The sequence below is a fragment of the Neopelma chrysocephalum genome, unplaced genomic scaffold (assembly GCF_003984885.1).
Source record: "Neopelma chrysocephalum unplaced genomic scaffold, ASM398488v2 Primary Assembly neopelma1_23, whole genome shotgun sequence".
Lineage (NCBI taxonomy): Eukaryota > Metazoa > Chordata > Aves > Passeriformes > Pipridae > Neopelma > Neopelma chrysocephalum.
This window is the reverse complement of record NW_020897691.1, coordinates 32,244,994-32,270,566: the sequence shown is the minus strand read 5'-3', so window position 1 is coordinate 32,270,566 and position 25,573 is coordinate 32,244,994. Positions and strand designations below refer to the sequence as shown.

Here is a 25,573-nt window from a genome sequence, read left to right as displayed (position 1 = left end):
GGTACTGCTGGACTCAGGGTTTTCTGAGACTGCTGCTTCCCCAGGGTGATGGGGCCCTCCAGCTCCTCTGAGTCCCAGGTCTGTGACAGTATAGTAGCACTGGAGCAATTTCTAAGGAAATTCCCAGGAAAATTTTGTGACAGACATTGGGAATTAGCATTCCTCAAACTGGTTTAAGTCTTTCTTTCTGAGGCCAAGTATACATTAAATCATACCAAGGTAAACAACAGAAAAACCTTAAGAATATGTAAATTAACAGAGATGCCAACAGTGGGAAGGCAGCATCTGAGCTTCCATGTCAACTCTGTTTTTCCACCATGGGGAACAAAAGTGCCCTAAGTGTCAAACACCCTTTTTTACACAACCTTGATGTTTTACTGTACGGTTTCTCAGAAAGTCAGGTTTAGAAATAAAGTCACTTCTGTGCAAGAAGATAAAAGTCTCACACACTGCACCATACAGTGAGGGATCTGATGGGAAGATGTTGCTTCTGACATCCCAGGGAAGGGGGCATGGCATGGGGCCTGCTGCTCCTTAGCACCATGGAAGAAGCAAGACAAGTTTTCTGGTGCATTAAAATGACCGACTTTTAAAACAAAATATACCTATTTCTGTACACATGCTTGGAAGCAAATAGCATTTCAGCTGATGCATAACATCAGATTTAGGAGGGAAAGCGCATGGCTAAGCTACAGGAACCTTACCTCTGCAGAGAGTGCCAGCTGTAATGGCATAATCACCACAATGGCATAGCCACAGACATCTATTGCTAACAATTGGCCACAAAGCAGCCCTTCCAGCAAGCACGTAGTCAATCCAGATCACCCCAGGGGAAAAGCTCAATCCCATCATAAATCCAGTTGCCTGTAATTTTGTTTTCTGCAATTCTAAGTAAGTGGAACATCAAACCCCCTTGGTGAGTCACAGGAGAGAAAAAAAAAATTAAAAAGAGGTTTTCTTCTGAATGTTTTTGGTGCAAGAAACAAATCCTGTTTTTCCATAAGCATTATAAATAGAAATGCTTAACTGGAAAACAGAGCCTGGATTAGGGCCAAAATAAGATGGAATCCAGGAAGTTAAACAGACTCAGAGATTTCCAGCTCTAAAAGGCTGCTAGCATCTTCAAAGGGCAAACTGGGAATTCCTATCTACAGGTCAATGGGCTAGTACTGTGGCCAGCATGACCAAACATTTTCTTGAATATGGGACAAAAGTGTAAGACAAATCTTTTCAGCATGAAGTGGGTACCCACAGCAGTTCTCTGGCAAGCATGGCAAGACCACAGAGGTTTTGCAGCTGGCCAGATGTCACAGTTCACAGAAGGGCAAACATCTGAAGCACCGCGTTTAACTTCTGCCCCGCTGCAGCTAAACTGATTTAATCAGAACTGTGCTAATAATCCCTCACGCTTCCCACTCACGCTGCTGCAGCACATATGTAGTTCTCTCACACATGGCCATGACGACTTTTAAATACTTGCATGGGGGTGAGAAACCATCACAGCCACTTCAAAAACATGTTATGGCTTCCAGCCCCTTCTGCAAATTAGAGGTTGAAAGACACAAAATGGCAGCAGCACAAATGGAATAGCAGTCTGCACAGCACACACCACAGCTCCAATGGCCCAGACAAAGCAGATTCTGCCAGCTAGAAAGGTATAACTATCTTACATTGTATACAGGAGGAAAAAATTAGATGTTCTTGTCCAAAATTTATGAGAGAAGTAGTTTCAGGGTGTATTTTAGGAAAAGAAGTCCATTAACTTTCAATAGACCTTGTTCTGTCACAGTACTAAAGGAAGTCTAAAAATTGTGACTCTGTGTGCCTAATAGCTTTACATTAAAACATTAAATTTCTAAAACCTCCACCATCTCTGAGGAATAAAAGTACAGGTGAATATAGCAACTCTTCTCTTGCCTTATCTCAAAATAATACCAGAGAGTTGCAGTATTCTTACTACGTCATCCTCTGTAACCTCATCCCACACTGAGAAATTAAATGTGCACTCCCAGGTGCTAAGAAGCCTGTAAAGTATATTAATCCAAAGAAGATGCCCTTGTAAATTTTATGAAAAGAAATGGGATGTTATGAAATTAAGAGATAAAAAAATTCTTTATCTTATACTGACAGAGGCCTCAAAAATATCTACTGAAGGGCTGCTGTTGAAGCAGCTGCAGCAGTGTTGGAGATGGCAGCAGTGAACTTCTATCCTTGTTTTTTCCCTCAAAGCTGCCCAGAAAAAAGGGCATGAATGCCCACATACATACATATATATATAGATACACATATATACATATACATATACATGAACAAGCAGCAATTAAAGGCTAGGATCCCATGATGTGGAAACCCAGAGACTAATGGAATTATGGAATTATCTGCATTTCACAGGAGGTGTGGAGTTTTAGGTCAATTAAATAAACTAAGCACTTTCAGGCAGTAAGCAGGGAAATCTCTAGATCAGTAATAGACAGGTGATGGAAAATGGAGTGTAGATGAAGCTCAAGGACAAAAAGGCCAAGGGTCAGGATGAGCTGGCAATAGTTCAACAGGGCAATAGATGGCTAGAGGGAATGGAGTTTATCACAGAGTCACAGAATATGCCAAGTTGGATGGGACCCACAAGGATCATGAAGTCCAACTCCTAGCCCTGCACAGGACCATCCCCAAGAGTCACTCCATGTTCCCATACATCACAGAAAATAATTTCAAAAAAATATTGTGTGGGATTTTCCTCTTTCCCATGTTATTGTGCAGGACCTGAAGATACCTGGTACCTTACTGATATTAATCCATTAAAAAAATGAGAAAAAAAAATGTAACCCAAAGACAATTACATTAATTTAAGAAAATAAACTTATTAACCATTAATATGACCATTATTAGATAGATATTCTAAAATGTAGCAGTGAAAGTATTTGTATGTACATACACATATGTGTGTACACATTTAGAAATCACTGATGTGCAGAGTACACTGCCGGTGATTCAATGAGTATGGATGTTACAGGAGTCCCTGAAATACTCAACAGCAGTGCCCCAAAAGCCCCAGTACAATACACCTAACAACCAGTTATCATGCAGACTAGTGCAACAACCTCCTGAAGACCCTAAAACTAAGCGCAGTGATGGAGCTGTCTTTAGGGAATATGTTCGACTACAACAAGAGCCACTAGTTGCTGAAGCCATTGCTTCAGAATCAAGTGCAAAGAATTCATTGCTACTGTACACTCTAGTGAAGCATAGATAAGTGTTATATTTAAGTGGAAATTAATTTTTGATGCCTTTGTTTGTATTTGCTCTAATATCTCACCCTTGAGACTTGGCTGCAACCAGGATGCAGCAAATCAGACGAGACGTTTACAAAGAGAAATTGAGAGTCAGAGAAAAGTTCAAATACAGTCTCTAAGATACACCTCTTTCCTTAAATGTCTCTAGTGTAAGGAAGAGGAAGGAGACATAGGACTATGAAACAAAAGAATTGGAGTGGGGATAAGTAAGAAACTTGTAAAAATTTTCTTGAATTCCAGCAGTTGCTTAGTTGTCTGCTTGGCATTCCACATATCAAGTGACTCCATAAAATAGGTGGATTCTAGCCTTAAAAATGCCTTTCATTGAAAATAGCATGTTACAAATGGGAAACATTATTGCAACATATCTGATATCCAGAAAGGAACATTGTGGCAGTCAGCTCTAAGAAAGCACTGATGAAGTCTGGCTTTGGAAGGTTCCTCTGGGTACGAGCATTAATGTTTCGTGCTCTACAGAGAATACTGCTTGGGTTTTAACATTGCAGAAATTTGGAAGGACAGAAGTTGACAAAGATTATACATATTGAGAAAGGTCACGCATTTGAAAACACAAAGTAACAACCAACTCAACTGAGTGAAAAGCTGGAGAGGTTACCCCTCTCCAACCTTTTCTGATCATCATCAGAGAAAAGAAGGGATACGTGCTAAAGAAGGAGCAGGCCAGTCAGGCAACCTGACAGCTGCTAGAAGATAAACCTACACCCAGTGTATGTCTGCAGCAATGTCAAAGCAGTAACATGGATTCTGATGTTAAAAGGCACAGAAGAGATGACAGTTTCACAGTTAAGTGCGTATGTACCTGCTTCATGGTTGCTATCTTCCTGGCATGTCTCAGGACCATGAATCTGTCTCCACTCACCAATGTTTTACCTCATTACTGATGCTGCAGCTTCCCATTTCTTAAGAAATCTGCAGGAATTCTTTTTTTCATCTGACTTTCTGTCTACTGGCCTCTGGCTAAACCAGGCTGAACACATGGTGAGAGCAAAAAAGAGGGAAAGAAAGGAAATGTAAAGCAGAGAAAGATGTTCCATTTACATACAAAGAAGAGCTGTTTAGGAAACACATCTAGTGTTTTCCCCTTCCAGCTACCCTACTGATACTTTGGCTACCTCAAAGTAGAAGAGTAAAAGGCTGCATTTGTGGGAAAGAGAGAAGTGTTTCCAATTTGTAGATGTAGCAGCAGGCACAGGATTTTTCTCTGAGAGAAATTGCTTTGTGCCACACTGAATGTGCTCCAGACAGACAGGTACCCTGATGGGCTTAGACAAGATTTCTGGATTTCCAGCTATTTCTGATTCTTAGCATTGATTTCAGGGAACTCATTTGCATCCTAGTTTTGGAGCTGTGACTATTTCTGCCCATTGCCTGCACAGTGAGCTAGAGCCTCAAATCCCCAAGTACTAAAGGCTATGAATCATGCACCACTCTCATAAACTTGAAGGATGTAGTAGGAACAACCAAGTTAGGACACTATCTGATCCACACCCTGGCTGGAAAAGAGGAGATGGACAATATTTCTCCTTATGAGTCTGAAATTGGGATAAGTTTGGAAAATTAAAGCTGCCTTCATATGGTGCTAATAAAGTCCAGAGGGAAGAGTTAGACAGAGCATTCCAGATCAAGGAGGGCAGGGTGAGCATTATGCAAGTATCCAGATTTGCAGTTCTGCAGTTCAGCTACGAGACTAGCCTAATGCTCTTGTCCTACAGGTTTCAGCTCACAGCATTAAGATCAGAAACCATCACAGCTGGACACAAAAGACAAAGAAAACACAAGGGTCATAACCAAGTCAATTGTTTTGGAGAATTAGTGAAAGAATCTGGGGAATTTTTTGTTTTCCTCTCTTTTCATTTGAAGAGTTTTATCACTTAATGACAAATGTAGAAGTGTTTCTGGCATGGAAATTAGACACCAAACAGATCACATAGAGAATAGGTCTTTAGTGAGAGGAAGGTACTTAGAAAAAAGAAAAAAACAACAAAACAAAACAAACAAACAAAGAAACACACACACACAAAAAGGCACACAGAGGAAAAAATCAAAGAAAAAAAAATGTTGTTGCATAGGCTGGGCAGAAAGAAAGAAAAGTATGGCCAAAGCTGCATATGTGGAACAGGCTGAATGACATACAGCTTTTCTCTTTAGGCGAACATCTTCAGTCATGGAGAAAGAAAAACGAAACATCCTCCCATTTTTACAAGAAAGTGAGAACTGAAGGCTTTTCAATATATGAAGCATCAGCAGACACCTGGTGTCTCTTTCAGAATGGATGAGCCCTACATCACTGGCTTCAATGCAGCCCTCCTGCCTTCCTTTCTCCTAGTGCCCTAGTGCAGCAACAGGGGCTTGCTCCCTCTTTACATCTTCATGACCCAGCTTGTCAATGCAATAGGAAAATAAAGTGCATTTCCCTTCCCTGCAAGCCAGATAACTACAGGGCCTCTTGAAATTTTTCACTTCTCAAACATCATTTGCTTGTAAGGGAGAAGAAAGGATAGATGTTACTAGGACCTTGCAACCAAGAGGTGGCTGCTCATAGTGCCTCTGATGCCACAGATGTTTTCAAGACATGAGTTGTACTTAGGTGTACAGTGACTTCTGTGGGTGTGACCTAAAACACTTGCCATTATTGGAAAAGAGCAGCATTTCCCACATGTGTTTGGCTCAATCACAGAGGCACCAGACATTTCATGTTCCTAGTAATGTGGCTTGCCATAAAGGCCAAGGAAGAATAATGAGCCTGTGTTGTAGGAGTACAATAGTGTCCGACCTGAACAGTTTTCAAACAATTTCCATGCAATATTCTCTGTACAACTGGCCAAGTCAGTGGTGTTTAGCTCTGATAGGGTAATTTAGCTCCTTTCCTAAATCTGTTCTGGAGCAGTGCTATCCAAAAGGTCATGTTGCTGTATGTTTCAGTGTCACATGATGCAATTTAAGGAAATGACAGCTACAAAAATTATTAATCTCAGTGGGACTTTTCAAAAAAATAAAATAAAAAAATAAATAGATAAATAAATAAAGAGGAGCAAATAAACTAGGGTTCTGATACTTGGAAGCAGAGAGGGAACGAGAGATTTGAGGGACAGAAGCACCAAGGGAGTAGAAATTGTATGATGGTGTCTTACTGTGTCAGTCATTTAAACCAACTTTATGGTGTGGCAAGAATAGATAGCCTGGGGACACGATTCATCACACGCTAATGAAGATGCCAAAAACAAGTCAGATGAATTCTGCTGTAAAAAAAATTTATTTTTCTCTGCAGATACAAACAAGGTATAACGTGACTAGGTCAGAGGTAGTTACCAGTCAAGTATACAACAAAAATGCATGACATATTCAGAGGTTAGATGGATCCCACCCAAAATTGCTGCTCCAGAGTGACATTGTTTCATTGTTTAATTGTTTTCTTCTTGCTGTCATCAGCAACGAATTCACTGGCATGCAGCAAGGCTAACAAACCACTGAGAGAATCTCAGCCTCAGCAAGAGGGGTTATACCCATTGTTAAAGAGGTGAAAGGTATAGGGAGATCAAAGAGGATCCATAATCGTGCCTGTGCAAGTAGCATTTTGAACATAACCACACAAAACAGGACTGGAAAGGACCTTGACAGGTCATCTGGTCCACCCCTTGCTCTAAGACAGTATTCATTAGACTTTCTAGACCTGAACCATTTTTGTCAAATAAATGTCCCGTTTGTACTTTAAAAGCCTCCAGGGACAAAGGTGCCATTCACACCCACTTTGTTTACCCTATCAAACACTTTTTTTGTCCAGCTAGCCTAAATTTCTCTTGCTGCAATTTACATGCTGTTTTCAGAGGATAAGAGATTATTATCTTCTTTTTAGCAGCTTTTACATAGCTGAAGGCAATCTTCCTCCAACATCTATCCCTTGGGCTAATTTTTTCAGTCTTTCAGTATACATGATGCTTGCTAAAGCCGGGGTCATTTTCATTTCAAAATTACTAGTGGCAATGATGAAATTAATCTAGCATGGACAAATCTTGCCTCTCTTAGAGATCTCTCAATCATCCTATAAATTTTAACTTATTTATTTAACCTGACAAGCACTCTAAGTTACTAGGAAGTAAATTGAGCCCCATTTTACAAAAGGCAACATAAGGCAGAGAGGAGTAGTGGCTCTTCACTCTGTAGGTGTCTTCACCACATTCTAACTGCACACCAGAGCAAGATCCAAGCAGCACATCCAACCTCATCATCTATGAGACAGAAACCAAAGAGCATGTGCTATAGAGGATTCATGATGTGCTTTGCCCAGGCATTCAGTCATGATAAGGCAGCACAGTGCAGTTTTTCTACAATACAGAGTGATACAAACTCAGACTAAGGACAGGATTTCAAAAGCTTTTCAGGCATTATGCTTTTCAGAACTGTAAGCACTAATTCCATATAACTTAGAGTTGGATAGCTAATGTATTTACATACCTAATGATGCAGACATGTGACAAGTACTTAGATGCCTTCCTCTTAATCGTTTTAGGCATCCTGATGATTTTAGAAATTCCAGTGGAATCATCCTTTTAGCCACATCTGGTCTGACTGTGAGAGTCTGCAGCTCTTCACATGCTCATTTTTGTCACGAGGTCAATATTTTACAACTCTACTATCAATGCAGTATAGCCTAATACCATTCAAATAGGTGTTTAGAAACATATCTTCTAATGATTAATCTAGTGTTTGTATGACTGGAACTGAAGCACTTAGTGTTTTTAGGCATGTCATTACTGGTAAAAAAAACAAGGCTTCATTCCAGGTTCTGGTATTGCTCTTAGAGTTTGCAGCAACAGCTTGTGGAACCCTATTCTTTAGGGCTGAGACTGTCAAGAGATATTGCTGGGAAATACAACAGAAGTGCAATGGTGAAAGGATATTTAAAGTTTCTAATTTTGTTTAGTTTCCACAAGTTTATTAATCTTGATAGAACAGTAGGAAAACACATTTTAAACCACAATGAAACTGTTTAAAACCGCCTTCAGAAAACATAGATTTTGCTTTATAAAACTGGGAAACTGAGCACTCATGATCTTGCTGACTGCTTCAGTGACATCAGTAAACACATTACCAAAACGAAGAATAAGCTCTGTGAGATGTAAACTTCAGGTAGTTTGACATCATCGTGATCAACCACATATAAATATTTTTATTTTCATTTACTCAAGGTAGTCTGAAGTCGATAAAACGCACTCAGCTTTTGAAACCCAACAAACATTTGGAATTCTTCACTTCAAACTTTGTCTTGGTTATAGTGACTGAGAAAGAAAAGAGAATGTTCCAAAGGATCATTTATTTTATCCTCTTTTGTATTACCTTCTGAAGTATTTTCAGTTGTGTGACTGCAAAAAATATCATGATAATCGACTTTAACAGTCACGGCATTTCACTGTTTTTTGGGGGTGGTTTTTTTGGTTGGTTTTTGGTGTTTGCTCTTGTTTGGTTTTTGTTTTAGTTTTGGGGGTTTTTTTATGTTTATGTTAGTAGCCACACCATACTTAAAAGAGCAGACTGACAAATCGGCTTTTGTTTCTTTGCTGGCTTGAGGGAACTTTTGGATGGGAGGTCTTACTACCTCATGAAGTATGATGACAGCACAAGGGATGGACATAGAATATGAATGGGTCACCCGGGATGCTGGTCACTTCCAGAGCCACCCTTGCCCGAACCGTGGTACCGCTGCCGTACTCTGTAGGTGCAGGGAATCAAATTGCCGACACTCCGGTGTTGGGACAAACACATTCCCTGCAGAGAAAAGAGTCCTCCCGCTAAAAGGGAGAATTAGGGTATTTCCGTGAAGTTCGAGCCGGGGAGGAGCGGTCGGAAAAGGAAAAGCCGCGTATGCGCCAGGAATTAACAAACACGAAGGCACACAACGAGCGAGCGGAGCGCCCCGGGCCGGACCGGGCGCTGCCCGCGGCGGCGGGGCCGTGAGAGCCCGGCGGGTTCCGCCGCCTAGTGCCGCCATGGCGTGAGGGGCCAACGGGGCCGCGGAGGGAGGTGGAGAAGGAAGACGTGGAGAGGTACGGAAGGAGGGCGGGGAAGGGGGAGGTGGAGCGGGAGGGGGGAGTCACTTTCTTCCTGCGTTGAAAAACGCACCCCGCCCCATCCTGGCTCTGTCCCCTGAGGCTGCGGAGGAGAAACTTTCTGGCAGGCGAGAGGCGGGTCGGCGCCGCGGTGAGTGCCCGCGCGGTGCCGGGCAGCGCTCCCGGCCCCTCCATGCTGTCCCTGCGCTCCGCGGCGGGTCGCGGCGCGGTTGGCGGCGGGGCGGGCTTGGCGCGGGGCTGGGGGCGCCGGGTGCCTGCGGATTTGGTCGGTCCCAGCGCTCCCCCCGTCCCCGGCACACGCGTCCCCAGGCCGTGGGGCGCGCTCGGGGCGCCGTCGGCCGTAGTGGGCACCGGGTGTCGGCGGGGCCGGGCGGCGGGACCGGGCGCGCCAGGTGGGGGGCGGGCGCGGGGTGGTGGCTGGGACGTCCCGCTGGGAGCAGCCTCCAGGCATGGGTTTTTCCGGGCTGTCCCGGCGGTGCGGGGCTGCTGTCGGGACATCCGCACCCGACATGGGGTGCAGGGCAGCCCGCAGGATGGGCCCCGCGGGTCCGGGAGAGGTGGATACGCGCAGGGGAACGTGGCGCTTGCTGTATAAAGCTTTACCTGTGGGCACCGTGTGTGACAGGCTCTGCTCCTCCGCAGCACCGTGACCGCAGGAGCATCCGAACCTTTTGCTACTGAGTTCAGCCTACCAAACATGGGTGTGTGAAAGGTAAGCGGTAGCATCCTTGTCTTGCACCTAGGCAAGCTGAGAGACGGGAACAGATTGATTAGCCCTATGCAACTTCCTGCCACTTCTCTTTTTTTTTTTTTTAATTGTAAAAGCCTAAGTGACTGGGACCAGAACTGTTAACTGGGAAAGCTCAGCTCCAAGCAGCGAGTTGCAATTCCTGTAGCTAGTATTGCATGAAAGCAGTGCATCATCACCTGGTGCATCTCATGCCAACTCTTAAAATTCAGTTTCGTGTGAATGATAGTAGCCACCTTCACTGTTCTTCTGTTGTTCCCTCTTGAATCAGTATTAAGGTGTGATATTTTCCTCTGTTTTCAAGCTGGAGTGGCTTGTTTTTTAGTCATAAGCAATGGCAACATAACAAATAGAGACAACTGTGAATGAAATACTAGAAATATTGCTCAACTACTTTGAGACTTTTGGTCACTCTAAGCAGATCAACTGCAATTTAAATAACACTAAAATTTTAATATAGTCTAAACAAAAACAAAGAAAATCTCAGCCTAAATATTGCCACATTATGTTTATCATGCCAGCAATTATTATAACTCACTGCAGTATTTCAAAAAAGGAACAATTCAGCTGAAGGGCAGCAGTGGAAATCAATAATTCAGATGCTCTTTATTACTCTGAAAGACTCTTGCTGTGTAGCCTTGGGCAAGTCACTCCACCTCTCCATGGTTCTGTTTCCTTCCCCATAAAAACAGATAAATGTGCTTGCTTGCTTCACTGGGGTGTTGAGAAGTTTAATTAATTAATTTGTTTCATAACTACTTGTAGATCCTTGGGTGCATCTCTCTACAGAAGTGCTAAATATTATTTCTGCTATGAGGTTTTTGCTGTGTGTCACGGCTAATTTAGGTTATTGAAAGTAACACATATAAACAAAGTTTTCAGGGGAAGGCAACAAAATAGCAGTTCTGGATGAACTATCTGTAAACTATCTGTAAACTGTATCTGGATGAACTATCTTGTCTATCTGTAAACTTCACTGGGACATGAAACCAAAAAATACTAATCACAGAGTATTTTACTGGGACAGAGCTACTGGTCCTTTAAGATAATGTCGTTTTCTTGTTATTCAAAGTAAGAGCATGCTTTTGTTGTTTTGTTTGAAGCATTGTGATGTTTTTCATAATTCTGAATTGCTAGGAGAAAAAATTGAGTGCTCTTAAAATAATAAGGGAGTAAGAGATGAGAATAGTTTATAAGCATATCTGTATCTTCTACAGTGGAGACCAACCTCAGAAGACGGTCCTGATTTTCCAGTGCATACTTACAACCTATAGTTGTAAATATGCATAGTCTCTTTTACAACCTATTCTTTGGTCATAGAGAATATGGTCTGAGAGAAAGAAATACATGAACTGAACCATTGGTTGCCTGTGTTAAAAGCTGATCGATTTTGGTTCCCTAAGCAAGCTCAGTTTTAATTACACTGTGTATTAGTTATCAAGAACTAAATATTTAGTAAATATCTGCACTCCTGGGGAGAGAAAAATGTGTTTAATTACCTGGTCAGATGTTAGATGTGATTTTCATAGGTTGCATACAGTTATAAGTAAAAAGGAGTAGCTGAAAGCTAGTTTTAGAGTGACGTCTTGGTACTTTTTAAAAGCTCATAAGGTCTGTGTGTACAATTCCTTTTTCTCAAGGACAATGACACCAGGTACATAAGCTTTTTTAAAACTAAATTCAAATAAAGCCTAGATCAGTGATGGTAGAAAGTCATTCACATTCACCAGGCAGCTGTTGGGTTGTGAATGAACATAGGGAGTTTATATACTAGTAGGGAAACGGTCACATCCATCAGTACCCAGCAGTCTGACCAGTGAAAACTAGTGTTAAATGAGGCTGTAAATGCGTTTGGAAAACTGAAGTGTCCCTTCTCTCAGAAGTGATTGCATTTAACTAAAACTCAGTCACATTCTTAGGCTTGTGTGTGGAAACTTGCACATTTGGCACCACAGCGTACTATAGCGATGAGCAGAAATAAACTTAGTTGCTACTGCTATTGTTCCTGGATATGTTGCAAGAAATAAAGCACCCTTCTTTGGTTTGTTTGCGTGGGTTTGCTGGGTTTTTTTAATTTTATTTTATTTTATTTTGTTTTTTCTTCCTGAAGGAATTAAAAAAAAAATAAAAAAACCCAACCTTCTGTAACCATTGTTTCCTCATTCTGACTCAGTAATCCAAGTGTCTGGTGAATGAAAGAGAATATGACTTTTGCTTAGCAAGTTGTATTTAATTGGTAAATATGATATCTCAGCAGCAATTTTGTCCTGGCTGTTCATACCTTCCTTGCTGTCCCCCTTCAGCTAAGGTAGATTAAAGAGCTTAGTTACAGTAGTGTAGTCCCTAAAGCTGTTAAAGCATGATGCCAGTTTGTGTTCGAGACTACAGCCACATACTTAATATAAATAATTTAATAGATTCTGCATTTGGCTTCCTTTGAGCTCATTTTCTGTTTAGATGGGTAAACTTTATACTGATGTCTGCTAGCCCCCCTAAGCTCAACTAGGATATGGGGAGGTGTAACAGTGCTGCATTAGTAAAACCCCAAACACTTGTGCACTGCACTTTGAGTGGACTTGGTTACCTGCTCAGGATGGAGACAGGGCAGAGGAGGGGACTAAAGACTTCTAGGAAAAAGGAAATTTAGCTGATGCCAGCAGGGATCTCTCTCAGTAGAAATTTAGCAGAAGTAAAGTGTTAGTAGTGAAGAACTGACTGAAGAATTTGGTCGTTTTGGGGATCACATGAAGGACAGAGCACTAGAAATAGTTTCTCACATCAGGTGCTGGCATCACACTTTCCTCCGCTCTTGGGACACAGTCAGGTGTGAAAGCACAGGCAAAATGCAGCCATTATGTACACAGTCTGAAATTATTTGGTCTTTCTTTCTGTTTTTCCTCTTAGACTCATGGGGTATACAGTAGGAATTGGCAATAGCGTTGTTTAGAGCAGGCAAAGGATTGTAGGGACCCTGGTCGCTTGACTCAGGCAGATGTTGTAAATCACTACAAGAGAAAGATAATTTTAACATATAAATTCTTTCACCTTGGTTGTCCTGGTTTATGTTCTTATTTTGGTTGTGGGGGTTTTTATCAGAAATATTAAAAATGCTGAACATTTTGTATAAACCTGGTGTGTCTTCTTAAGCCTTCTAATCAAGTGGCTACCTAGAGTTGTTGAAGTATTTTGAAAAGTTATTTACAGGCATTTCTGGGGATATCATGTCTCTTTCAAACCTTTTAATCGTATCATTGCATCCATGGTGCATTACACTTTTTGCCCAAATTATCTCTCTGGTTTCAGTTCTGCTATAAGAGCCATGCCTGAACAACTTACAGTCAGAAACGAGATCATAAGATTCTAAATTTCAAAATTAACCCATAATTTAATGGTTGTCTTGACACCTGCTCACAAATTGTTCATGCACACCGTGAGCAGCTACATTTTGCAGGAATAACATAGCCTTTTAACTCCATCTGCAGTTGAGGCTTTTGTCCTTGAAAATGTAGTTGTCACTTTTACCAAGGATATTCTGCTTTTGTTAAGGGTATTCTAGGGAGTGATGAGGACAGTAGTAGCCCTGAAGGAACTACAGGACAATACATTTTATTGTCTCTCCAAATTTGTACCTTGAAAAAATCAGTTGCATCTGGGTACGTGTCTCTCTCTGGGGAGAGAGAGGAACTACATGCTATATCTATGTCTAGAGAAACCCTAGGTAATGAGATAACAGCTGAAAGCAGCAGTGATTTGTACCGATAATAATGAACATAGTGATCTACAGAGACATTTAACTACCAGGTAGGGTGGTGCAATTTAGTCTACAAACACAGTGAAATTTATCCTGTAACAAATGAAACAGAAGTTCCTCTATGTGAGTACACATTTGGAGTCTGCATACTCACTTTATAAGATGATATGTAGTAATATAAAAGTAAGTGTTGATTTAAATTGCTTAGATTGCAAAGTCCTTAGGTTCATAAATTGACTAGCATCAGCACCTTTGGACTTTGCTGGTGCTCCTATATGCTGTGACAATAATTTAACTTATATAATTGTCATGGTTTAATCCGAGCTGGCAACTCAGCCCCATTCAGACATTTGCTCACCCTCCCCAGTGGAATAGGGAAAAGAACTGGAAAAATGAGAACACTTTGTGTGTTGAGATACAGTCAATTTAACAGGTAAAGCAAAAGCTGCACACACAGACAAGGCAAAACAAGGAATTCATTCACCACTTCCCATGGGCAGGCAGATGTTCAGCCATCCTCAGGAAAACAGGGTGCTGTCACATGTAATAGTTACTTGGGAAGTCAAATGCTATAACTCTGAACACGCCCCTCTTCTTTCTTCCCCAGTATTATATGCTGAGCATGACACCTTATGGTATGCAATATCCCTTTGGTCAGTTGGCATCAGCTGTCCCTGCCAACTCCTTGTGCACCCCCAGCCCCTTTGCTGGTGGGATGGGGGGAGAGGCAGAAAAATCCTTGACTGCATAAATGTTGCTCAGCAGTAACTAAAACATCCCTAAATTATCAACACTGTTTCCAGCACAAATCCAAAACATAGCCCAATGCCACCTACTATGAAGATTAACTCTATCCCAGCCAAAACCATCACAATAAAAATAAAATTTTAATATAGTTTTGTGTGCAACACTGATTTATAAACAGGATATGGAAGCATAGTTTTGATCACATAGCAGCTGAAGGATGAGATGCATTTTTGAATTCCTCTCTGTTAGTATGATGACCTGTGGACATGCTTTAAAAATAAAAATGTTTATTTGATATCTTCAGTTATTGGAGTCTGTAGATAGATATAGATATACAGAGAGTGAAAACTGGTTTTGTAAAACTTCAGCAGAAGCACATCATTCAGTTACAACATCTTGAAGTCAATTGAATGAAGGACAATTAAAACAATAACCAGGGAAGATTACACGTAGTAGAGGAGAACAACAACAACAACAAACTTAAAACATTTACAAATATTTGGAAGAGTAAAGGCTAGCAAAGGAGAGTTAGTTGGAAAGAGGATAGAAGTTAAAGGCTGAAATGGAAACACTTGTTTTGGTATCAGATATTTCTGGTGTTGTAATCGGCCTCCTCAGAAGTGAGGGAAGCTGTCTGAGATGACTGGGTTAGGCACAAGAAAGAATTCTGACAGCAGTAAAATTGGCTTTCCCATTTTGCACATATGATTGGTTTTTTCCTGTCCTCTATTTGTGCCTCCTGGGCATTGCAATCACCCTCTGAAGTTTTTCCAGTTTTTCTGTGCTCCATGCTTGTACCACTGGATCCACTCAGAGGCCACTCTCCTGTCTGCCCCAGGCATTCCGTTCGATTTCTCCCTTCTTGTGAGGGCCGGTTGTGCTTCAGGGTCACGGGTTGCTCTCAGAGGAAACCCTAAGTGATATTCCCAATACCCCACACTAAAGTGTTTACACCCTTACTGACTTGGAGTGGGTCTCCATGTAAGGGCCAGGAAGATGACTTTTCGGCAGCTGCCAAAGGTGTATTGTTTCACCACCCAGATTGTGGAGGCACTTTTGTTCTGCGTTTCTACAGTGCTGTTATGGCATAGTCCTAGGCCCCAGAAGTGTCCTATGTGCTGTAAGTGTAACACATGGTTGAGTGGCTTGATTGACTTCTGGATCATTAATGGCGCAGACAAACGTGTATCCTTTTGCCCTTCCATTATTGTTAGCATTCATGAAAACATTTCTGCAAGAAAAACCCCTATTTTTAATAATTAAAGTGGCCTTTTCAAAGTATGTCAGCACTGGATAAAGTGCTGTTGCTCTAACAGAAACCTTTCTGTGGTAGCCTATAGTTTTATGCCTTTGATGGTAAAAATGATTGGGCTTCATTCATTGAATGTGGATGCCTTAACAGGCATGTCTGTACTGGTTGGGAATGATCATCTGCAGGATTCTGGATATCAACATTACTTCCTTACTCATTCTATAGTGTGAAGTATGGAATAAAATATCACAATAAGGATTAAGAATAGTCATGTTAGTGCAACCAAAAATTATCAAGAAAGCATTTATATAGTAGGATATATTATAAAATAGAAGAAAATTCCAAATTCACAGATATGGTTTGGGCATGCAGAAAATTTAAATCCTGGTTTTGCTTGAGGCAGAGAGAAAGTTGTGCCTTCACTGTGCATAAGCCCTGTTACTTTATATAAACAGTGGTAAAATAGACAAATAAACTTTTCAATGAAAGGAATTAACAGATGAAACTTCCATCACAGCTATTTTACACATCTTACTGTTAACTTATAAAAATACTTTGCTGTTACTGTCTTATATCTGTAGCATGGTGGAGAATGAATGCAACCCTCCATTCTCCTGGAGTTGTCATCTCACATGGCTGTGTACTACTCTGCCTGGATCTGTTGAGTTTCATGTGTAGATCAAAGGACAGACACAAGTTTAAATCTTGACTGCTGACATGATGTCATATACTGATAATCCCTATAGGAACTGGTTGTTTCTAGTTGCTGTTAGGATTTTCATAGCACAGCTGTTATTCAGACATATAAGTTGATACAAAGCTTCTTTCAAGGTCTTTCAGATCACTTCATAACAAGTGCAATACTAACGCCTGGGTACCTGAGCTAGTCTTTATTTATTGCAGATGTAATTTTGAATTATATTTGGGTGTTCAGTATTTAAGCTTTGAAATACCTTGTACATTATATAATTATGATGTAGCATATTTTTCATAGTGAAAAAATCAGAGGAAGAAATGAAGTAATGTCCCCTGGTGGTTAAGGTCGTAATAGGTATTTTTCAAGTTGTAAGCAGTGATTTTTACACCTTTCCAGCATTTCTGTTGGAGAGACAGATGGTCACTGGCTTTAGCTCACTGACCAAAAGACGGGTGAAGTACTTCTGACTGCTCTTGTCTTGAGACATGGGAGTTTCCTGCCCTGGTGTCCAGCCTCACAGCTTTGAAAGGGACTCAGCAGTACTACTTGCTGATGTGGGAGCTATACAGCTTTGGAATTTGGTCAGTAGATTTACTGTGATTGTTACAGCACAAAGATAAGCTTATAGTTTTATTGGTTCTGCTCTATCTACCACCTAATTTTGCTGTATTTGGATATGGTTTTCTGTAACCAAATGACAACATATATATGAGAATTAGTTTCTATTGACTCTTTCACCTCTATGTTTTCATGGACTTACCCTGTATTCTTCAGTACTAAAATGTCATTTAATTCAGTTGGAAGACTTAATTGTTCTCCCATTTTTAAAAAAGTTTGCGAAATATTTAGATTAGTGGTAAAACTGACATTGTTGAACAAAATAGCTCTTCAGTTGACATAACTGTCATGATTTTAGCATGTTACTATTTCCAGTGGATTAATTCCATTTTATAGATGCTGCTCTTCTCATCAGCAATAAAGTCAATTGCAACATGTGTGAAAACATATGCTAATTATTTGAGGTATTCAGACAAAATGCAAAAGAGGAGTTTCTACAGAAGTTTGGTTTTTTCCACCATGATCTAACCTACCACTCCTCATGGCAAACAGTTATATTTTGGCAGCTGTCAGCATTGTGACAAAAAGTTGCACACCCATCTCCATTTAATGGGAGAAGATTCCACGCACATCTCATTGCAATGTTACCTATTAGTTTCACAGTTTTGGTAGGTCAGTGTCTGTTTCTGGTGAATGATCATTTCTTTTTAAAATATCTATGACTCTCTTACCTGTTTTGGCATTGGTTGCTAAAATTGCTTATTCTAGTTTGGTACAAGTACTTTTGAATGGCTTAATAACGTGATCTTCTAATATAATTTGTGACAAAATTATAGTGTTGTTCAAAATGAAAATGCACATTACAATTACAAGCATTGCAAAAAAATACATAGAAAAGTTTGGTTTTAGTGTCAATAATTTATGAAGAAATGATGCAAAAAAGTTATGAAATTTAAGTCCATGCTGACTCAGAGATCATTGTCTAAGGCAAAAGTTTGCACACTGAACCTGAAGATTTGCTTTCTGTCAATATGGTGGAATAGATTTTCCTTTAAATGTCTGAACACATTTCTTACACAAACACTTATTTCTCGGGTAGCTCCTAGGGAGCCTTTCCAGGGTAGCTCCTAGGGAGGTAGAGGAAGGCTATGACTTCAGTGTGGGTAATACAGTGAAGTGGAGGAGAGCCCATGACCTTGGGGGGTCACACAGTGATGTGGAGGAGAGCCCCTGACCTCAGCAAGTGTGGTCAAGAGCTGTGGTGACTGAATAAGCAGGTCTGATATGTTCATGTCCAAGCCCTTGTGCTCTGGGAAGATCTTTCATTCAGAAACCTGATAATTTGTGGTGTTGCAATGCCTCCAGTTCGTGGAAGTTTTAGTCACCAGAAATTCCACCTTTTTTGTTCCTGACTGTAAATGTTAACAAGATACCCATGTCAGAGGTGAGTCATGAACTAGTGTGGGAGATGCTAGCAGAGACACCTGCAATTTCTGCTTCTTAAGAAGTGGTAGAAGTGTCCTAGGAAAAAGCATCCACAAAGCAGAGTGGCTCTTCAGAACTAATACTACATAAAGACACAATCCTTTGCCTGTTTTTAGTTTTTAATGATCCACAAGAAGGTCAGATAGCTTCAAGGACAGCTGGGCAAGCTCGTGGTCCTAACAGTGCCATCCTTTCCTAACCCACCTCCTCTGCTCCTCACCCACTCCTCTGCTCTCATTGCTGGAATGATCTTTCTGTGCACATGTGACAGGAGTAAATAGACCTCTCTTTTAAGTATTTTATTTGGTGAAGTTATCAGTATAAACCAATGTCCGGTTTAGTTAGTGGCTTCAATTTCACAATTTTTTTTTTTTTGCTGCAGTTGAACATCCACTGATTGATGCAGATGGGAAGAACTAAAATAGTTAGGATTTAATCAATTTGGTTTGTTTCTTTTTTTTTTTTCTCCTGGAATAATTAGAGTTCTTTACTGTTCGATTCTGCTGACATTGGAAATCATGAGAAATGCTCTTTCAATCTAGGACTAAGTGACAAGCTTTTCAAAGCACATTATATATTAGCATTTTGTTCCATGGGCAAGCATCCTTTACTCTCCTTTTAATTTTTAATACTTTATCAGGTCATGGTTTCCCACCTGAATAAAACCCCCTCATTTTCAGAAAAGGTTGAGTTGCTTGGTAAAGTTTTTCTTGGAAGATGTGACTGGTAATGATGTAGTGTAATATGAGAGTAAGAAATTCTTTTAACTTTAAAAACTGGTATTTTGAGTGCAAATGAAGTGATCAGAAGGCCTAAACCTCTATTCGTTCAAGCCCTGTGTATCAAGCAAACTTGTAGCAGGTTCACTCACAACTGCTAAGTTGGGGATTTTGCAGGCAGTTAGCTACACAGGTCTGGCTTCACAGCTGTGCAGATAATCAAGGTTCATATGTGTGTCCTTGAACAGTTCTTTAGCTTTCAGCGCAAGTTAACTAAGGAAACCTCAAGGTATAAATTTCAATACAGTTGAATTTGCAATCTGCTTCAGTGCTTTTGGGTTGGTGGTTACCCCCCCACCAGACACATTTATACTATTGTAATGAACTCTAAATAGTCCCTAAATGTTACTGGGTTTGACCACATTCTTCTGCTGAAGGTGCTTTGGTTCTTTTGCAACCACCTGATGATTTTTGAAGTGGTTTTATATATATCTTAACTGTCAGTATAGTTTCTAAAGAGCTGCCAAACCGAGGAATGGTGATCATCCCTGTTAGCCCTGTGAAGTTACCTGGGAGAGTCAATAAAGCAATAAAGTGTGTGGTCAGGTTTGGTCCTAGTTGGTGAAGTGCTAGATGGTATGTGTGGTTGAATTCTGCCACTGGAAATTGCTGTGAGGATGGTTTGTCATGGCTTTATCCAGAACTATCCAGTCTGTATTTCCTCACTGTCTGGGTGATAGTTTTTATTGCAAATCCACGTTTATTCTATTTGGAGCTTTGTGATTGTCTTCATTACTTCTTCTGCTGGTTCTGCTCTTAAGGACATCACAGACCTGAGAAAACGTGGAACATCTGTCTCTCTCCTCACTCTCTGTAGCATGGTTTGAGCTGTAGTCGTGCCATTCTGGGGCCTCTCATGGGCAGTTGTCTCCATGTGGTTGTGGCTGGAGCCTCCACAGAGGTTTGCATGGAAGGGAAAGTGTGCTCCTTTGTAGCTGCCTTCTCCCATCCATCAGTCACAACAGACTGAGCCCTGCAAAGTTACGGGACAGGGCTTGCTGTCCTCACCAAGTTGTGGTAATGAGTTATTGTCTTCATATCATAGAAAATTAGTATGATTTAACCAAGAATAAATGAACTCCTAATTTTGTTAATGCCTGTTGACTTTCTTCCAGACCTTGACTCTGAATATGCTGCTTATGAATATACTATAGATTGGGTTTCCAATTGTGCTATTCTTAGCCTAGACAACATGGTATGGTGGTTCCTCCTCATGTAAAGGTAGTAAAAAGGGTTTACCTTCTCTTTGAAATGCACATGTGAAGGAAGGGTGAAAAAGAGGAGGTTATTGAATAGTTAGAGTATGGACTAGGACTTTTTTGGCAACACTAGATGTGTTTGATGATGGTGTAATGCTGGGAAATGTGTGTTCAGATTTACAGAGGAGGAGTTCTGGGAAACCTTACTGTATGTTCCTTAATCTTTGGTGAGAAATACCCTAATTCAGGGAAATCTTAAAACCAACCCTAAATTTATGCATGTTCTTAATTCTCACTTATGTGCAGAAGTACTTACAGAAATCTAACCAAGATAAAAAAATGCATGAAGTCCTTACTGCTAGCTGGGATTTTTTTCTGATTGTGTAACCCAGGAAACTTTTTCAATGTATGATTAATGCAGAAAAACTTACAAGCGTTTTTAGCCTTTTTTCAGATATTTTTTAGATTCTTTCCTCTGCCCACAGTTCTAAAGGATCATAGAGGCTTTAAAAAAACTGTAGGGTTTTTTTAAATTATTATTATTATTGAAAAAGCAGGGGTTTTATCAATTAAAAAAATGTCATCCTGTGTCAGAATTAATGTACTGATTTGGCTGGGGTTTGTCTCCTTCCTCTCAAAATATACTGTTGATTAGTTTCCTTATGTATTAGTGAGAATACGAGTAGATTTGAGTATGTTTGGATAAACTATGGTGCATGTTTCTTTTTGTATGTGTGTATGTGGTGAGAGACTGCATAGATATAGTAAAAGTATTACCAAATAAACCAGCCTGTGATCTGCATAATGTGTCCTGTAATGATTGGTTTCCATCCAAAAAAGGACAAAATGTACTTGAAAAATGCATTAAAATACTATGAAAATGTCATCTTCAATTACGCTCTGTTAAAGCAATTATGCCGCATGCTGTAATATATAAATTCAAACAGTTACAGGGTGCAATATTATTTTTGTCCTAGGCAGGAATGCGCAAGAAAATATGTATTTCTTGGCCAAAGATGCTTGCCTCCAAATTAATTTTAAGGAGCTGAGCACAAGCACCTAAAGGATCTGAGTACCCAGTAGTCATGAAGGGTCCTGGTTTGTAAAGGTTGTCTCATATTAATGACTTTGTTGAATCAGGATATGGGTCTCTAAATAAGGTTTTAGGAGCCTAAGTTTCTGTTAGGAAATTCTGGCTGTGGAATAGGGACCTGTGGGGAGAAGTAAAAGCTTGCTTTGTACTTCAACTTCCTGTGAGTTTTATGACTGAATCCTATGAAACAGGTTTTCCATGGGAAAAAAAAATTGTGTCTGTTTTTAGGTTTTCTTTCTTTCTATTTCTCCTTTTAATAATTGAAAACTACTGTTCATTATTTACATAAAACTGTCTCACTTGGGCCTGCTTTCCATAACCTTTCCCCTCAGAAGAATTCTAGGAATTTGCTGGCTTTCCTCAGAGGGATCCTGGCCATGTTTTAGCTGAGACTTTAGGCCAGATAGTTGGTAATTTCTAAAAGTAATTTACTATGTTTAAATAGTTACATATAAACTCTGCATAGATTTGCCATCTGAGCCCATTTCAAGAAGTCAGGTACTTAGGAGAATATTCTTGGTAGCTGGCAGTAAATCTCCGCATGTAAAATGGAGAGCCCCTTGGAAAAAAGTACTAGTAATGCAAAATCCTAAATGCCTGGAAGGAAAGGTGTTTCAGCTGTTTTTCTAAGACTGCCACTTTCTCTTTCCCTTTTTTCTTTCTGATTTGTTTGTTGTTGTTGTTGTTGTTGTTTTTAAATGAGGACGTGTCAGAATCAGAGGCCTTTAAGCGTGGTATAAAATGACCCCGGCACAAATCTCCAGCGTTCCTCATCCTTCCAGCTGCTAACATCAGCCAAGGCAGCATGCAGGCTTGGCTGCCACCAGCACAAGCTCCCTGGCTCTCCCCCTTCCTCCTCCCCTCCCAACCTTCTCTGCTTGCCAGTACAGAGCTGCTTCATATTAGGCACCGTTGCAACTATTTGAAATCTCAAGTACAAGAGCTGTTGTTGTGTTGCTTTACCTTGTATCAGCTAATATGTGGGAGGAAGGGGCTTTCTTCAAAGTGTACAGCTTTTTTCTCTTGGATTAATTGCTCAGTAGGTGTTTTGTCTGAAGTATTCATATAGAAATGATTTGGACGTTACATGGACGATACATGGAGTTCATTAAGTCTAAACGGAATTGTATTTTCTAGAGACTTCTGAATTATAGTGTCTCATGGATTCATTTTCTCTTTCTTTCACATCCATCTGCCATAGGACATTTCAAAGATGGTTTGGCTGCCATTGAGACCTGGAGATCTGATGCCACAATGAGGACTCACACACGGGGAGCCCCAAGTGTGTTTTTCATACACGCGGTTTGTTTTGCCTTTGCCTACGGCGCCAGGGAGGACCGAGACGTAATGGTTCCTTTTGTCAATGCCAACTATGACAGCTACCCCATGCTCTACTTCTCCAAAGGGGACGTGGAGAGTCTGCGTCTCCAGGCCACCACCACGCACCAGCACATTGCGGCTCGTCTGATTGAAGCAGTACAAACAATGCTGTCGAATCCCCTGGAGTACCTTCCTCCCTGGGACCCAAAGGAGTTCAGTGCTCGGTGGAATGAAATTTATGGCAACAACCTTGGGGCCCTGGCGATGTTCTGTGTACTCTACCCTGAAAACATCGAGGCCATCAATATGGCCAAGGATTACATGGAGAGGATGGCGGCTCAGCCTAGTTGGTAGATTTTTGTCTTTTTTTTTTTTAAGTTGTTCTTTCTGTGTAAACTGCTTACAGTTGGAGGAGCGAGTGGATGAGTGGGTTGTGGGTTGCTTAAATTATTTCCGTTGTTCTAACATTCACTATAACAGTGACTAACCTGCTGAATGCATTTACCCTCATCTGGACCAGCAGTGACACACAGCTTTTCACCTTCACTGGACTTACTCTCTTGCAAGTTAATGCTGAAAGAAGGTGCACCCTTTGTGCACCACCCTAATTACTGAAAAAAAAAAAAGTAATCCAAAACGCTCTCAGTCAGAAGGCAGAAGTTCACACTGGTTTGTGGCAAGAAGTGCTAAAAGTGTTATTATTTTTATATTTTTTTTTCCAGACTCATACATATCTTTTGGATAGTTCTTCCTTAGGAAGAATTCAGTAGAGGGGGACCTATGAAAAAGGTGCACTTTGCAGACTGTGACCCAGGATTGCGGTCACTGTGAGTAGGTTAGAGGATGGGAACATGGGCTTTGCCAGGACAGTGGCTTCTGCCCAGGGACTTGAGCTGGAGCTGGATGGGGCACTGCTCCCTTCTCTCGCAGCTGCTGTTCTACAGCTCTGTGACAGCAGCTCAGCAGAAGTCTGAGTCAAATTTCAAGTCAGCACAGGAAGAAACATTAACTGTTCGAGCAGTATTCATTATTCAATCTACTATTCCTTACCTTCTTTGTGTTAAGACCAACTAGTAGTGTTCCTATAAATGGCATCCATCCATGAACCATCATTGGAATTGTGCTGGATTTGAGCTAGCATAACTTGGGATCTGTATTCTCTTGATGGCATAATTGGAAAGGCATTACAGTGTTCAACTTCCCATACACTATATATTATAGTGGTGAACGCCACAGAAATACATGGGCTAGAACAAAAGAAGTGATGGGAGAGAGAAGGGACACTCTAGCCATATGTTGTCTGTGTGTCACAGAAGAGAGGATACGTGGGAGTTGGGAAGAAAAGTATTGTTACAACACGATGGTGGTCATTTCCAAAATCTTCCACTAAAACACAGCAATACAAAGCTTCAGTTTTACTTAGCTCCAGAGACAGTTTGTGTTTCTCCTGGCACATTGACAGGGATATAGCTTACAGAGATGAATCCAAGGATGTGTGACCATCTCCAATAGGACCCACAAACTGCTCCAAAGTCAACACTTTCCTCTCTACGCTCTTTTCACCTTAAGCACATAGTTACATGGTTATGTGTTTTATTGAAATAAGAAAGAAGAGCAAGTATTATCTTGAGTAGGAGAACTTATTTGTGTCTGTCCTTCTCTGTTTCCTACATCTCACTCACTGTTGCAACCTTATTTAAGTTCCTTGTGTTCTGTGATTCCTGCCTTGGATTAATTTGGGTTCTTCTATCCCTTGCTAAAATGCTCTCTTTTGACCCAGCTGACCAGATACCAATCAAAACCAATCAGATATCCTATTTCCACTTGGCTTTGATGTTATTTACCTCTCCCAAACTACTGTTTTCCTCAAGCAAGTATCTTGTATTACTTTGGTGAGAAAGAAGCCATCTTTTCCCATCTTTTCCTTCTGATGTAGACAACCCATCCAGCAATCAATAAAGGTTTAATCAAGGTTCTCTGCTTTGCAAAAGAAGTAGGTGTAAAGTGCTTAGTAGTGGATTTGCAGAAGGAGGAAATCAGAAACATAGGCGATAGGGCTGGGGTAAGCTGACCTTTGTATAACCTCCAGCTGGCCAGCTGTTCAAATGCTGTGATAGAAACATTGGTCTGGTTTCCATTCTGGTTTTGCCTCTGAGACCTTATGGCTGAATGCTGTCAACATGGAGTTTACACTATAGCTCCATCAGTTATGGCAATAATATAAACCTCTCTCCCTTGTCCAACAGTGGTTCTGAGGAAAGTAGGAATGTGACATCTCTGAAGCATGTACTGCACTGTCTGGCTTTGCTTAAATAGGTTAGCACGTCCAGAAGCTGAAGGAGCTGGTGTTGGCAGCTTGATTCTTTCAGCAGTATAATCTGGATTTCTTTTAACTTCTGCTGTCTAAAAATAATTGACTCTAAAAATAGTTCTAGAATTAAGAAAAAAAAATCAATCTTAATGAGTTTCCTCTAATTTTTGTGGCAATATCAAGTAAAATTTAAGCCTTACCAAAAAACAAAAGTGTAATTTGGTAGCATGTGCAGTAGTTGGATAAAAGAATTACAG

At 40.7% G+C, this 25,573-nt stretch overlaps 1 protein-coding gene across 1 annotated transcript in view; it reads left to right on the top strand.

The window, feature by feature from the left end:
* Nucleotides 1–9,437: 9,437 nt before the first annotated feature.
* DSE (dermatan sulfate epimerase) overlaps nt 9,438–25,573 on the top strand; it is a 35,211-nt gene continuing 19,075 nt past the window's right edge. The window contains exons 1-3 of the mRNA XM_027692781.1: nt 9,438–9,506; nt 10,019–10,088; nt 22,887–23,355. Of these exons, the coding sequence (XP_027548582.1) occupies nt 22,940–23,355 (416 nt within the window). The 5' untranslated portion in view covers nt 9,438–9,506; nt 10,019–10,088; nt 22,887–22,939. The remainder of the gene's footprint in view (nt 9,507–10,018; nt 10,089–22,886; nt 23,356–25,573) is intronic.